This window comes from Carassius carassius, chromosome 4 (genome assembly GCF_963082965.1).
Source record: "Carassius carassius chromosome 4, fCarCar2.1, whole genome shotgun sequence".
NCBI lineage: Eukaryota > Metazoa > Chordata > Actinopteri > Cypriniformes > Cyprinidae > Carassius > Carassius carassius.
The window spans coordinates 29,135,362-29,152,672 of record NC_081758.1 but is presented as its reverse complement, the minus strand read 5'-3'; the positions used below and the strand labels follow the sequence as shown (position 1 = coordinate 29,152,672).

Below are 17,311 nucleotides of genomic sequence, written 5' to 3'. Positions count from 1 at the left end.
CGCACAGTTACATAAGAAAGTTCGACTGAATGTGAGCAGTGACGATGATGCTTCTCACTAACTGCGCTGCCTTCCATTCGAACCCAACGAATCTGCTCAACGTCACCTTTCTAAACTGCGACTTTAAGGGGGATGGGGGCGGGGCCGGGCGGGACCCGTCTGCTGATAGGCTGCGTCCGCTTTCAGTCAAGCCCCATTCATAAATAAGTCATGTCTAGGAGGAAACGATGTAACAAGTATTGACTGATTTCGCTCACGGCGCGCCTGCTAGATATTTATAACTATACACCGAGCCTCGAGTGGCTCCGGCGAATTATATTTCTTCCCGTGGCGGACAGCGACAGCGTTGGTTGTTGATACGCGGAGCAGATAAGATTGACTTCCGACTGGTGACCCCTTTCTCAAACTGTAATGACATGAGCGCTCCAGCAGGAAGCTCAAATCATTTTGTTTAGAAACATTGCAGCGCGTCCGCCAAGATTTCTGTCTGTCCGACTGCGAGGAATAATGGGGCGTTTTTGAACCAGCCTTTAACGCAGATACTGTAGTGCTTGATTCGATGTTTTAGTGTGTCGTGTCCGTCCATTTGGACGCATCATAAGTAAGCAAATCGCTGTTCTGAAGCCAAATGGAAAGCTGAACCATGGCAGCAAAAGAGGACCTATATGCCAAAGTCGCACCACGGATGCAGCGGCAGAACCGGACAGGAACTGTCAAACATGGAAACAGTCTGGATGTTTTACTGTCCATGGGTTTCCCTAAAACCAGGGCGTAAGTACCAGAGTTTCATCTCTCCCAGATCTCAAGCATCACGCAGCTGCAGCCACAGCTGCAAACGTTAGGAACACAAACACACGTGATAAGAGCTCCGCAAAACCCATTGGAAACACAGCAGATATTTAAAAACAAGTTGCCTTTGTAATGGCGTCGGTCTGGTTGTGTTATTGATTAACATGACGAAATGGGCTCATCGCCGATGGGATAATGAGTATAAAGTTGTTTTCTTGTCGCCGTTTTTATAAACTCGTCTTACATGTTCTGGGCTGCATCTGTCCAGACAGGATATGTTCCTCGAGCGGATGAGGTTGGCACCCCTGGGGGGTCAGATCACCGCTGTCCATCGTATGGCGCATCATAACTGCTGCCTGTTATTTATTATTATTATTTTTTTTACATTTATTATCCTGGCGTCATGGCACTTGAACATGCACTGGGCTGGGATTCGTGAGGAATCTAACAATTCTATTAACTATTGTTCAGTCCATTTATCAAATCAGAAATAAATGTAGTGCAGTTCTAACAGATGGTGTTTTCACAGACTTTAAATTGCTTTTCACAGAACTGTTATTTGGCGTACATGCTGTCTATTAATTGGTCCTAACTTTTATATATAATTTCTAGACAAGCAAAACTTAAAATAACATGGAAACAATATTTTACAATAAGGTTCCATCAGTTAACATTAGTCAACACATTAACTAATTAACCAGCAAATAACAGTTAATTTAATACAGTATTTATTAATCTTTATTAACATTAGTTAATAAAATACAGTGGTTGATTTTTAGTTCATGTATATCAGCTAATGTTAAAAGATACAACTTTTTATTTTAATAATGTATTAGTAATTTTAGGCAATTTTATGAATGTGTTGACTAACATTATGCATACATTTGAATTACATACACAAATGTAATTCAAAGTGCTTTACAAACAAATAAATTAAAATTATCATAAAATAATCGCAGTAGAAAATGTAGTACTGTAGTGATATTAAGTTTAATAAGTGCTTTAGAATTATTTTCATTACGAGTTTATAATAAATAATGTAATTAACCAATGTTAACAAATGAAACCTTATTGGACCTTAAGTCAACCGTTGTGTTACTACGTTTATTTATTCGCTCATTCGTTTATTTTAGAAACTATCATTAGTCACAACAAAAGCCTTTTTTATTTTAAAAAAATGGAACCGTTGAGAAATATTAAAATGATTTACACTAACATAAAATAAAGAATAGACATCAGTCTTCCAGAAAAGCAGATTTATTGTACTTGGAGCGGATCGCTCACTTATGGGTGTCACAATTACATTACTAAACTTGTCATTTAGTTGCCAGTTGATAAATAAAGTAACAATAATAATATGCTTACTATTATAGCACTTTAAGCAATTGCTCAATAACTAGCTGCCTAAACGTAAAGAAAAAGTTCATGAACCTTTAAACACGGCATAATAGTAACAGTTCATGGTTCAGTTTAACTAAGTCAAATTAATTAGGTGAATGTAAAAGGAACCAGTCATTTATTCTGCAAACATACCACACTTGTGCTGTGTTTTTTTGTGTGTGTTGATATGGTAGGCATTGCAGAGCTGCAGAATAGCGATGCAGGAAACACTTTAAACGACATTTCAGTGTTTCAGTAAGCATAACAATGCACATTATGCAAGTCATTCTGCTCCAGTATTATGATTGATTTTTTATTGGAATTGGTTCTGAAAAAGATCAATACAATTAATACAGATCAGCTCTTTACAAAAAGTGATGTCATACCATATGTGGCACCATACCAGTTTTCGATGCAGTGAGTGTCATTTAGCTGAACATCTGTGCTTTCCATCATTGTACTACACTGAGGAGGATGGTTAGAGTAAGGTATCTCCAACCAACCATGAAGACTACATTAGATTGCTGTCAGTGAGGAGCTGGATGTTCATTCATCAAAATTCCATTTCATCGCTGCCTCCTTTAACCACACACATTTTCTCTTTCCCGCTCTCTCTGGGTCCCTCACTGTCTTTACTTTTCGTTTGGAATTAATCCTGCAGTTTCCATAATCTGTGCGGAATCCTTCTAGCCTCTTTGTTATTATGGTTTTGTGTCGAGATTGGGATTGTACAGGCCAAATGTTGCCATTAATGTTTAATCCAGGGAGAGTGAACAAACGTGATTGGAACAAAATGTCTTTTTCTTGGGGAAGTCGTGGCCTGGTGGTTAGAGAATCGGACTCACAATCGAAGGGTTGTGGGTTCGAGTCTCGGGCTGGCAGGAATTGTGGGTGGGGGGAGTGCATGTACAGTTCTCTCACCACCCTCAATACCACGACTGAGGTGCCCTTGAGCAAGGCACCGAACCCCTAACTGCTCCCCGGGCGCCGCAGCATAAATGGCTGCCCACTGCTCCGGGTGCGTGTTCACAGTGTGTGTGTGTGTTCACTGCTCTGTGTGTGTGCACTTCGGATGGGTTAAATGCAGAGCACAAATTCTGAGTATGGGTCACCATACTTGGCCGAATGTCACGTCACTTTTTATTGTGTGTTGTGGCTGAATCCAATCTCGGGTTTGATGTCCCTGTGGATACAGTTTATCTTGTTCGTGTATGTGGATTCAGCTGGTCATCGTACTTGACATGAGAATTCTAAACATTTGGCCAAATATTTGTCGTTTGCTGACATCTGAAGCAGTGGAATGCTAGGTTTCTAGCCTTCTATGGTTAGTCTGCCTGCTTCTGACAGCATTTAAGAGTTTGCTTAAGTGTTAGACATCAAGTAGTATGCACATGGGTGATTGGCATAACATGATTTTAAATGTGAGGAGTGCCATATATAGATTAAAAGACTGATCTTGTTTTTATATGGGTAAAAACCACACTATAAGTGTATGTATTTGGATAGATGGAAAGCATTCGGCCGTGTCCTCAAGAGGAGAAAGTAAATAAAGAAAATTTTTATTATTTATGTGACTGTGTACAGTACAGATCTGTAAATGTTATGATACAATATACAGTAGTGCTGTAATCAAGCAATGCATTTATATGTATTTAAGGGCTCTCCCTCACATTGTTTTTAATATTAGCTGGACATTATCATTGTTTTAATCTTATAAATAAATATTTTAAAAATTATGATCAAGGGGAAAAGAAGCCTTTTTAGCTCAGTTAGTTGAAATGTAGTCAACAGTTTGTTTAACACTTAACAATTAATATTACCAATGGAAGGTTTGATTTCTGTAGACCAAAAAAGAAATTAGCATGTGTTATGTTTATGTCAGGAATTTTGTCCTTTGTACATTTTTATACATCATCTGCCATGCAGTATAACTGCTGGGACAAATTAAGTCATAATATAAAAATCTATTTTTTTCATATGATATTCAATTCATGCCTTGTTTGTTTATTTTTCCCCCTGGTTATCACTTTCAATGATTAATTGCCAACCCACATGTATAATGTAGCCCACATTCTTAAGAAATACCTGTTGAGAAGGTATTAACATTGGTAGTTTAGGTGGTGATATAAAGGTTACTGAGTTTGTCTCTGAACAGAACTTAGCCAACGGGGACTGCTTATTTTTAGTAGGCCGAATATAACCGATTACGACAGTTTAAGCATTGAAAGGTCTTTAAAGGACAGACCGAAAATTCTGATATTTGACATTTGCATCAGACTTTCCCTTTTCTGATATATAATAGCCTAAAAATGGTTACACATGACAGGAGACCTCATCGGTCTTGCTGGACATAAGTAGACTAGCTGGAATAGTTATTGAGAGAGATGGACGGAAGACTGTTTTCAGTGGGGAGATGAGTGAAATGTTTCGATGAAGAGCTGTTTTATTAGCACATTTTCATAAGAGTGTTTTTTAATATGGCTGTTGCATTGGATTTGTTCAGTTTGTTTATTTTAATTAAGTTTAGTTTTATCTTTACATGAAGTTTGACCAAGAGTTAGACAGTATTCTGTATTTTACATAATATAACATATCTGTAAACCAGAAGTAGATATATAGTACTGCAGTGTGCTCTTTGAAGTGTACTACTTTAAGAGGCCTTTGGTTAAGCGTTGTTTTAAAAAGCACTAGCTCTTTATTGTAATGTTTTTTCAGGGCAAGAGAGACGGATGTGACATTGATGCTGAGTGCCTACTAGGGATGTGCAACCATTAGGCTGCCAGTTCATGTGATATGAAGAGATGTGTTAAGACAACAGCATGCGTATTAAACCACTGAGAGAAAAAAAGATAACTCACTCACCTCACAGTCTACTTTAGTCAGAGCAAGACCTATTACATCTCTACATTTAAAGATGTGATAACTTAATCTAACATTTCATCCATATATACTGTGGGGTCCAAAGTATATACATACAGATTTAATTCATTTTGGACAGTATTGGATAATTAATTGTCCATCCTCATTTCCCCTGTTTTCACATTTATATAAAAAAATGTATAGTCTAATACTCACTTAAAGTAAATATTTAAAAACAATTAAAATGTTACATCACTGTTGTGTTTAATCTTTAACAAATCTCAGAATAAATATACATTTTTTTTAATGTTGATTTGTCTACTTTTTGTCTGTTTTTCATCTTGACAACACAGTATAGAATTGTAATGTTTATAGATAATTCTTAATAACAAAAATAAATATTAGTTTATATGTATTATTTGTATGTAATTTTCTTTTTGTTTCCAAAAAACCCACATTTTCAGGTGATCTCAAACATTTGGACTGTATTTTTTCGCCTGTTAAAACCTATTTAAATTCTGTGACGTCTGAAAGATACACAAAGGAACTAACGCTGCATCCTCTAGCGGACACTATGGGGGCTATCGCCAGCAGGACCGGTGTCTAAAGCACGTATGAAACCACTCCAGTCCTTTTGGCCCAGGTAGCCCGTGACAACATAGGTGTAAAAGGTTGCCTACAAAACATGTCTCCAAACTTTTGTTGTCTTCAGGGGTCTGTTGGTTCATCATGTGTGAAGAATTATCCTGGCGCATCGAGCAGCACTTTAGGGAATGTGTTTGTGTTTGAATTCTATTTTCGGACTTTTGCATTATTGTCTCGGTGAGGAGCACGCACGTTCATTGCTAAATGCTCATTGTGATCAGTCTCAATGTAAAGGTTCCACACACTCTTGTACTTATTCCAATGGGATGCAGGGCAAAGCGTTTGTGTCTCACGTGTGGCTTGTGTTGTTATGACAATGAAGTGTGAGCACTGAGTCATTTTAGCCCTGATCTTGCAAGGTCGTGGGTGGAGCTATATTCAGCTGGGCCGTGTCTCTCTAATATGTATATTATTGTGTGTGGAGAGTCTCGCGAAGTCTGGATATATGTAGATGTTCTGTGGAGAGATGCTTGCGAGCTTTCTCTCCCAGGGTGTTTAAGTGACCTAGATAGATTTGGGGTGTCCCCTGAGACAGCTGTTGTGCCGTGACTCACTCACTTTTCTGCTGCGTTGGTGGCCATGATAGTAATTGTGTTGCATTTGTAGTTAGATTGGCTTTCCGGGCTTCTTTGAAATATCCATCGATGCGATGGTCTGTGAGTTCAAGAAGGCATTGGTGTGGTCGGTGGCTTTCAGCAGGTTCATTCTTAGCTGGTTAAGCATGTTCTCGGGTTAAGCATATAACCGTGGTTCTCAAAGAAGGAATGAGACGCTGCGTCCCGAACTAAGTTAGTGACATGTGCGCCATCTGCCTGTCTGTGTCTAGACGTGGGCTGATTACCGATTTCAAGGTATACTGCAATTTGAAAATGTCACGGTTTTAAAACCACTAATATTTTCCATTATACTGTTCATGCGGTATGCGCTGTTTTCCATGTCTCTTCAATGACTGAAAGAGTAGGAATCCCTCAGGTTGAGTTCAGTGTGTAGACTAGAGATTAACACTGACCCCTCCTCCTCCTGTCCTGAGCCGTCAGTCACGTGTGTGTAGGATGGCCGAACTTAAGGCCTGGGTACACTTCACATTCAGCGTTCCTTTTTGTCTTGCGCACAGCCATGTCCGCACAGCTTTCAAAAGTATACTCCACCACAGATGAGTGCGGACGGATAAGCTCACATGCGCAGTACCATGGGGTGCGCAGCTGTCCGCGAGCCATCTTGATGACAAAAATAACGCAATGCTGATGGTGCGTGGACGGCCGAAATATACCCTGGCCTTTACGCGATTGGCAACTGGCTGTTTTTTGCCTTATTGCAACTCTCTGTTCTGGACTTGCACAAACTGCGTTGCAATGCAATTGTTTTCCAAAATGTAATTTATATGAAAATATGAAGTCTGTTAATGCCCATTAACACAGGCCTGAGACACTGAAGACGGACGCACAGAGAAAAATACTGTAGCAGGCAGATCTCACTGTTTATAGATGAACTATTAGAAGAAAATTCTCAATATTGATTTGGGAGTTTATATGAATGTGTTTCTGAGGGGAACTGACTGTCTTCTGAAAAGTTTTTTTTCTTAACAACTGCTTATTGAAATTTTCTTCTGGGAACAGTAGTATAAAACAAAAAGCAACTGTGCAAATTTAGAACCCGTCCCACGCCCTGGTAGACTTTATAATAAAGAAGAAAAAAATAGGAATAAATAAATAAAATAAACAATAATAATACAAATAAATTAAGTAATATTAATACATGAATAACAATAAAATAAATTTTACAAAGATTTTAGAAAAGATGACACAACATCAAAAGCTGAAAGCCATATGTTTACAGTTTTTACATTAGATGTAGATACGAGAAGTTGAGAGTTCCATCGAGAGAATGCGCAACAAATACACAGTCCAGGTTCATCTGTCCATTGTACGAGGAGGATTCCAGCGGTTGACTAGCATTTGACTGACATTTTTGTCTTCACAAAGCTAGTCAGAACATTCTGTTTTTGCTTCAGATTGGCTTATAATAAAATCTAATTATGTGTGTGGTTATTATTATATAACTAATTGATATGTATATGAATGATATAACTAAAATTAAATAACTAATTACAGATTTAGGTTAACTAAAGATGTCAGTCTTTATATTTTTTTATTTTTAGGAAACAAATCAAAGAAAAAATTAAACTAATTTTACTGTTTATAATATTCTGTATGTTGCTGTGTTTTTTACCCAATCATTTAAAAATAACACATTTCAGAGCTGTGACAACAGTACCGTGGTACCGCGAAACCGTGAGATTTTCGCTCAAGGTTATCATACCATCAAAATCTCATACCGGCCCATGCCTACCTGTGACACGTCATGGGCTATATGTGCCAGTAGGATTGGAGTTGTTTCCCATGTGCTTCAGAAACTGGTCCTGCTGGCGGCAGCCCCCATAGTGTGCACTAGAGGACACAGCGTCATTTTCACTCTTGGGGAATCATGGTTACATGCGTTACTTGAGATGTTTCCTGTGAGAATGATGGAGATTTGTATGTACAGTAGCTAGGCCATTTTTGTCTTTTGACACACCTGTGTTTTAACCAAATGAGTAAGTTTTGAAACTTTGGTCTTTTTTTGGAGGTTTCTGTGTGAGTCTGTGAAGGTCAAACTTATTGGTAGGCTGTCGGCCTGTGTGTGTTAAGGTCAGTTAGAGTGGGAAGCTTTCATACATTGGGTGGAAACACTGATGTTTCTGTGTCCCGGTTGCTTAGGGACTCTTTCCAGTTTCGCCTGATGATGCAGAGTTGCACAAAGTTTCCACTAGAGAAAGGCAGAAGGAGAATAGAGAAGGGGTATTCTGTGAGTTTTTGAAGGAGAGTGTGAGTCTGTCTTGAGGTGGAAACATTCATTTCAAAGAAGACAGCATTGTGACAAAATTCAAAGCTACTTTGTTTTTGAAAAAAAAAAAAGTTCAGTTAATTGGTTAGTCAAGGGTTTCATAAAGTACATGGTGGTATTATATACTGGTGATATTGAAGATAAGGAAAATCATGTTTAAATGGATAGTTTACCCAAAAATGAAAATACTGTCTTTTTTTGCTCAACTACATGTGATTCCAAACCCATATGTTGATGATCCTCTGGTGAAGATTGTGCCCAATTTGCAATCTCTTTGACCAGATCACTGGGAGTTGAACTCAAGAAGCAAATGAGACAGATACTTAAACAAATTATTCCGACCTTTTTTGTGAAACAAACAAACTGATTAATTGAAAAGATCTTATTAAGAAAAATGATCATGTACAAATAAATGTTACAACTTCTCTTATGAACTCGCCAATGAGACCTAGTCCACAATTAGAATTATTATTTTTTTTGTAAAAAAACAATATGGATTGTGTATCTCAAAAAAAAAAAAAAGCTATCATATGGCTTTAGAAGATTATGATTGTAACACGTTACTGTAATTAAATTACTTATCCACTGAAAAAAGTAAAGTAAGGAATTACTGTTCAATTTTAGGTCATTTAATTAACGTTACTCATAAAATACTTTTATATTACTTTTTTATGACTTTTATATTAGTATTTTATATATACTGTAAATAATTTATAAAATTAATATTGAATTGGAAATCTACATTTATCATCTAAAGGTAAAATTGAATGCAGTGTCTTTAACCCATTGTGCGCCAGCATGTTCACTTGCAATTTTTCCAATGACAGAGAAAAGAACCTAAAATACTCTGATACAAGATAAGACTAAGACATGAATTGAATCTGTAATTAAATTACTTTTCAGACAGAGTAATTAGAAAAGTAATGTAAACACAATATTTGTGATGTAATTAGTAATTAATTACCTTTATAAAAGTAACTTACCCAACACTCCACATAAGTCATATGGACCATTTTTGTGGAGCATGAAAGTCTTATTGCATGGAAGAAATAATAATAATTTCTCCTTTTATGTTAACTGGAAGATTGTAAGTCATTCAGGTTTGATATAACATGAGTACATTTTGTTAATTATATCTTATATCAAGACGACTGCCTTAATACAAAGCAAGCACATGTTTGCAGTAAAACTTTGATACAAACAATATAGGTGTTTGTAAAAATAATTAAAAATATTTTTATTGATATGTTTGGATGGTTTGTGTACTCCTAGGCTTTGTAAGAATAAAAGCCAAACTGTTTATGTGTTCTTGGTTTGGCCATGTGTTGGTGTGCACGTATTTGTACATGAGCCATGTGTTCTGGCTGTCCATCAAATGTGGGGTGTAGATTTGTATTCTCATTTTTTTATTTTGATCCTGTTACCTGGTTTGGAGCTCCTAGTAATGAATCTGACTTTTCAGCCACTCAGCCACTGTTTTTCATTATATTGCCATACATGATCATATTTGGCCATTCTTGGATATTAAGTAATAATCTATGATTCTTAATAATATAAGTCTCTTAATGACAACAAAGCCTCTGCTTTGTGTGTGTGGAGTTATCACATGATGAGCTTCTCTCATTGGATATATGGGAAGGAGGAAGGTCACGACAGTGCAGTATCTAGAGGTTTGAGCTCAACAGAAAACGGTCAACCCTTACTGTCCCACCAAATTATTGCAAACAACTGGCAGCTGGATATGCCCCCAAAAGGGAAAACATTTTCAAACTTAATGTTTAGGTTGATTCGGCTTAAAAAATGCAGTCTATTTATCTCTGATGTAAAGTATTCATGTCTGCTAAAACTGAACGGAGATGTCTGTCATCGTTTTCATCACATTAGGAAAACTAATATTTGTCTTGACTATAGAATGGAAATATCACAAACCAAATTGCTCTAATTTGTTTTTCCTATACACAAGTGAGATTAAATAAAGAGCAAATGGAACCTTTTTCTGAAGTCTTTTGCTTATCAGATATTGGGTGTGTGTGTGTGTGTGTATCACTACCTTGCAATTATTGAGATATTGAGCTTCTTGAGATATTTTGTTTTTGGATTCCCAAGAACCCCCACAAAGGATGTCTGTGTATACAAATTTATGAATAATGAATTTGCCAAGTCTGACACCTCATTTAAAACCATATATTATTTAAATATAATATAAAAAAAGCATACATATATATAACAGTCGGTTCCCTTCAGATATACATTCATATAGAATACCTGCGATGTGTTTTGATTTTGAAACGTGCAGTGCTTATGTTTATTCAGTGAAGTCAAACACCACAAATAAATCAATGTATGGGAAACACTGGTAACCTATATCGAAATATCGGAAATGTGTTTAAAAATCATATCACCATTAAAATTTATATCGCGATACATATTGATATTTAATTATTGTCCAGCTGTTGATAATAAGAAGAAATTAGATTTTGAACTCCAAAACAGTATGTTAGAATGATTTCTGGACCCTGTTAAGGTTTGTGACTGAAATATTTTTTGTTAACTTCTAAGGTTCTTTTCACGAAAAGAATCTGGAACAATTTGTTAATTAAAAAGATAAATGAGAACTTTAGTGAGTTTCCTGAGCTATGCAAAAGCAATCACGGAGAAGTGATATTTTCCTCTAGTGAAACTGTCTTCTACTTGTGTGTTTTGTCTCAGTCCATCACCTTTGGTTAATTTTTATTTAAGAATGCAAATACATGAAATCACAGCTTCAGAGTTCTCTTTCCTCAGCACAGATTTTAGAAATGGTTACCAATGTTATTTCGTAACTTTGTTATTGATTTAGTTTAATAGACTTAATTTTTTTTACAATTTAGTTCATATTGATGAAATGTTGAATAAAAGACACTCAGTTCTCACTTAATATTTTTCAATTTAAAGGATGTCTTCAAAATTACAATTTCATGTTTATGAGCAGTACTCTTACGCCTGCAGACTCCTTGTAAACTCACAGTGCAAAGTTTGTCCGCTAAGAGGAAGTGCCCCATTTCAGGAAGTGGTTTGTGACCTTTAGAGAGCGCCGTGGCTGCTGGGACATAAAGGAACCCATATGTGCTGAGACACAGAGATGTGGGGGTGGAAAGACACATGCACTCTCAAAACTTCAAATGTAGTGAGGTACACGCATAGACATATGTGCATAATCGAAAATACAATGGTAAAAGTTCACAGAAACGGAATCAAAAGCGATACTAGTACATAGCTCCTCTTTGTTGTTGCAGTAAATATGAACCGATCTCTGTATAACCATATACTGAACTGAGGTGTGTACTGTAGTGTCATGTGTACTGCAGTGCAAAGTAAGTTCACTGAAAGAGAACAAACAGGCATAAATGCATCATTTCCATAACATGAAGTTAAATAGATCTTTAAATTTACCATGCTAACTGTGTAGTTTCCATCAAATTACAGATAACATTTGAAAATATGGTTCCATTAGCTGATACATTTGTATCTGTATTTATACGACAGAAAATGAAAATTATTTTCAAAAATATTGCCGTGTTCCTTTAATAAAAATTATACTGTTCATTATTAGTTAACAAATGTTAACAAACAGAACCTTAGTGTAAAGTGTTACCAAAATCATAGTTATTGTTCAATTATTTTGGGATTCCCAAACAATAAGCTTTCAAAATATTTATTTTGTTTTAACCTCTTTTATGACTTAAGCGACTATTCATTTTTTTTTTTTTTTGGTTTTGGTGTTTTGGTGGATACTACAGTAGCTTTTGGTGAGTGTTAGCCAACTGATGTCATCTAATGACAGGCCATTAGTTTAGAAATGAATGAACTGATGGGTTTACATTTTTAGTTATTTGAAAAGATGTTTCTCTTCTCATTCACCCTTTTTCCTTTAGCTATGAATAAAAAAATGCAGAATAAATCATAGAGCAGAAATCAATAAATCATATTGAATAATCTAAAATGTTTGGAACATCTTGTATTGTAGCTTATAATGCTCTTTATGTTTATTCAGTTCTGTGATAGAAAACTGTGGTAACTGCGGCACTTCGGCAGAAATCAGAGTTTCCATAAATACATTTAACTTATGTATTAGTTGTAGTTAATTTGCATTAAGTTACATTTTGCATAAATATCAGAAGTGTGTGTTGTCCCAGCTAAATAGATAACTGTAACTATGTTGTAAAAAAAAAAAGTTAGATTTATAACTTTAAAAAGGTGCCTGTATACCTACTTATACTACAAACTTATATTTCATTAAGTGATATAATTTTAAAATACTGATCTACTTTTTATATTTTATACTAAAATAATGCAACAAACATTAATTAATTAGACATACACATTAATAATTAAAAAGATTTAACACAAAGCCTCATCATGTGGATTACTGATATTAAAAATAAGAAGGATCAAAAATAATATAAGATATATAGCACTGGGACTCCTGGGAATGCACGTTTTACTTTTGTTTTTTAAATTTATTGGTAATTTATCGTTTCTGTAACGAAACCCTTACAAAAATGTATTGTGCAAGTTCCGTGGTAGAGTTAATGATATATCAGAATACCATGGTACTTTGATGTATTTTATAGTACTCAATCTACCACAGAATTTGCATGGTAATTCAATACCATGGTCTTACCATTGTACATCTGACCTTTTTTATTTATTTTTTATTTTTTAATCAGTGTTCAGTGTGTTGGTACACTTCCTTTACACATAGACAAGCACTTTGAATTGTTTTTACAGTTAGAGTTGCATCTCTTCTTGTAAAACCCTTGTGCTGATTATATTTGAACCTAGCCAAACACTGAATCTGAGAAGATGAGACCGAAACAGTGCAGAATCAAGCTCAAAGTTTCCAGATGATGAGCTGTAATAGGAGAAGCAGCAGTGTGATTCTGATTGTGGCTGTAGAATCTCGACCTTCATACATCTCGTTCTGTATGTGAAATTTCTAAATGGCAGAAAATGTTGTTAATTGTACAGTCAAAATGAATCATGTTTTAGTCATGCATGTTAAAACCCACAGTTACATCTAAACAGACACACACTATTTATCCCAAAGAGTTTCCAGCTCAACTACAGTTTTATAGGCTTCAGTTAATTTAATTTGCTTACTTGTTGAACATTAATTTACTGATATAAGAAGCTGTGTTTTGTTCTCTTTCTATAAAACTGCCAAAGTTAATTAATATTTTTAATTTTCCTTCTTTTATGCCCTGTTGGTCCTTTCCGTGTCTGTACATGAAAAGTGTCACCATCTGCCCGGTCTCATGCACCCTTAAGCAAACGAAAGAACACTCACAAAAGCTGTGAGTGTCTTCCCTGTAGTTTTAACATAATAAGCAGTTAACTAGCGGGATTAGAATATGAGACGAGCGTGAAAAGATCTTCACAGCCAGCCGTTACTTACAGTGACAGAAAGGCTTATTGTCAGAGGATAACAATTGTGCATGAGGATATGTGCATGGAGGGAGATTGCAGAACAATCAGTGACATCACCTGCTGCATTCCTTGTTCTTTCCTCTCATCTCTGTTGGTTGGAGGAGAACTAAAAAAAAAGAATGGAAGAGAAAGAAAGATGGTGTGATAGAAAGATCCTAAATTAACACCCTTCAAACATCAAATGCGAGTACAAATTGGCTCTGGCAAGTAAAAAGATGTTGCTTGCCAGCTGGCTGGTAACTTGTTTGTAACCACAATAAAATCCATAGCTTAAATCTAAATTATCATCTGAGACTCATTGAAGTATGTGATGTGTCAAGTCAAGTTATCTTTATTTATATAGTGCTTATATAGTGCCTCAGTGGAAAGTTTGCTAGAGGTTTTTGTACTCCAAATTCTTGTCAGACAACTCTTGAAATTAAAAACCATTGAAATTTCTTAAAAACGTAATGCACCATTTAGTATGAGCAGCTTAAACAGGTTTAACAGCAAGAACTTACAATTTTAAGTGTATTGGTGAATAACAGGCTAAATTGATCAGTGATGTTGAGCTTGAATAATTTGTTTTTAGTCAAAGCATGTGAACTTAGGACACAAATTACATTTTGTTGTAAAAATTACATTTCAAGTCACCATTATAGTAATTAGTGTTCTGCTCTGCAAAGTTTTTTCTATTTTATTGAGTATATATATTTTGTTTTGGCTTATAGTAGTAACTCTACATATATAACATTTTCAGTGTGCTAAACAAACTGAAAAACAATTTAGACAAAATAAAGTTTACATCACTTACAGTATATGTAATGTTAATGCTCAGCTTAACTTAAAAATTAAAAAAAAAACTTGGATCCATAAGATAAACATTATTTGAGTATATAGAACTTATGCTATATTTGCTTTTTTATATACACAAGTTGAGTATCTTCAAAAAAGCCCTGAAGTGGGTTAACTTAAGTGCTTGTGTTTTTCACAACTGAACAGCTTCTTAACAAAACTGGTTTGTGTAATGAAAATTTGAGCGAAAAGTGTCCAGGAACTAAAATGGGCTCCATTGCTTCACATGCTAATTTGTATTGAGGACACCCTTTAAGATCTGTAAGTGCTTTTGTGTGTGTATGCGTGGGAGGGTGTTGCGCTGTATTGTGCTTAATGGGAATACATGCTAACTTACCCCTCTGTAAACAGGAAGTGATTATTTCCCCATAGAGTGTGGAGATTGGACCAAAGCAGTGAGAAAGTTTGCATAGACACTGACTTGGACACTATTTTCAAAACATATGTTACACATTTTGAACTCCCACCTCTCAAGAAAATGTTACTAGGGATGATTAATAACAGGCTGAAAGTAAAAAAAAAATCTAAATAAGAGTGATCTTTTTTTCATGTATGAATAGTCATATTCAACCAAACCCACACACAAAAGCACACCCAGACAAATGTACTCCCTGGACCAGCCTCTTCATCCCTCTCAAATGCTGTACAGGAAATACAGGTTATAAATAAATCATTGAGTTCCTGCCTGGAGCACTGACCAGAGGGGAAGGGAGGAGGAGATGGCCTGTAACTCAATACAGACACACACACATTTATATACACGCTGATGGATAATCAAACAAATAAAGTAGGTTTAAGTGTGTGTGATCCCGGAAACAGAATGATTTTCACTTCTGATTTCATATGCATATTAGGTAGAATAAAAATCCCTGTTGTTTAGCATATGATCTCTATAAAAATCGTTATGGGTTGTGTGTGTGTGTGTGGCCTCACTTGTGTGTTTTTGTGGATGTATGCATGATTAAAGTTTGAGTGTGTGGGTGGAGTGTTAGGTTTGTGGTGTGATGAAGTCTTAAAAGTGCAACTGTGGAGTTTGTTCAAATGCTTCTTGAAAACCTAAATCCTTTTGATTAATGCTGGTTAATATGTGACTACTGGTTCACCCTATTCCGCAACTTCAGACCAATTTTGAGTGGCTTGGGAAAGTATTTTCTCTACAAAAGATTCTGTTATAGTTCTTTTACATAATAACTTTAAAACAAACCAGATGGTTGAAGTTTCCTTGTGATGCTTCTGCAATAGCATAGGGATTTTTACGCTTCAACAATAAACACCTTGTACAGTGACATCCGCTTGTGCATTTTTATGCAACAAGGTATCTGTGATTAATTGTAAAACTCTTGGGTAGGTTTTTTTTTTTTTTTCAACTTTGGATTTTTTAAGGAACCATCTTTGTTTAATCCATGACAGAATAGCTGACTAAGAACACCACATTTGTGTATGTGTGACTCCACAGGCATCTGTACTTGATCATGCATGTATGAAAGTCTGAATATGTGTCTCACCATCCTTGGATGTCATAAACCATGCCATATGGTGAGTGTGTTATGTCCGGAGTATATTTGTGCATGTGAATATGCACACTTTAAACATAGTTTGGCACTACCTACATGATTGCATTTCTTCTTATGTGTTTAGCTTGGGAATGTGTATAAATGCATACATATTTGCAATATTTTAGGGGGTAATTGAGCATATATGTTCATGTACTCATGGACATATGGCCGTGCTTCATGGGCTTCCCCATCCCAACATGCATTGGGCCCTGAGGGTTAGTTGGCATGATGACCATTTTCTTTGGGAAGCCAACTAAATATAGAGTAATTGAGCGCTGTGCATAGACAGTGAACTGGATTACCACACACAAAATACACATATTACTGACTTTTACAGTTATCTTCACAATTTAAATGTGACTGAGGAAAATAAATAAACCAGCCAACAAATAAATATTGTTTGTGTGAACATTAAATTTTTTTTTAAATGATTTATATATATATATATATATATATATATATATATATATATATATATATATATATATATATATATATATATATATAACTATATATAAATATATATAAATATATAAATTACAATAATTTGATCAAAGGTGGCATATTAATCAACGTTTTTAACATTGATTACCATAATAATAAGAAATCTTTCTTTAGCACACATCGGCAAATTTGAATGATTTCTGAAGGATCATTTGACAAAAATCCAGCTTTTTGCCATCAGAGGAATAAATGTATTTTTTTAAATATATTCAGATAAAAAACTCTTATATTGAATTGTAATAATATCTCACATTATAATTGTTTTTACTTCATACTTTGCCGCAAATGGTGACAATCTCTATAATACACCACTTTGGTGTATCTGCAATGAACATAAATTTAAATGTATGTTGTTATTTTGCTTATAATGTGCTGATAGACTGTCAGATACG

General features: G+C 35.4%; 1 protein-coding gene across 1 annotated transcript in view; it reads left to right on the top strand.

Moving 5' to 3' along the window:
* Window positions 1-234: 234 nt before the first annotated feature.
* Window positions 235-17,311, top strand: part of LOC132139701 (ubiquitin-associated and SH3 domain-containing protein B-like) — a 30,319-nt gene continuing 13,242 nt past the window's right edge. Inside the window, exon 1 of the mRNA XM_059548257.1 lies at window positions 235-771. Coding sequence (XP_059404240.1) covers window positions 644-771 — 128 coding nt within the window. The 5' untranslated portion in view covers window positions 235-643. The remainder of the gene's footprint in view (window positions 772-17,311) is intronic.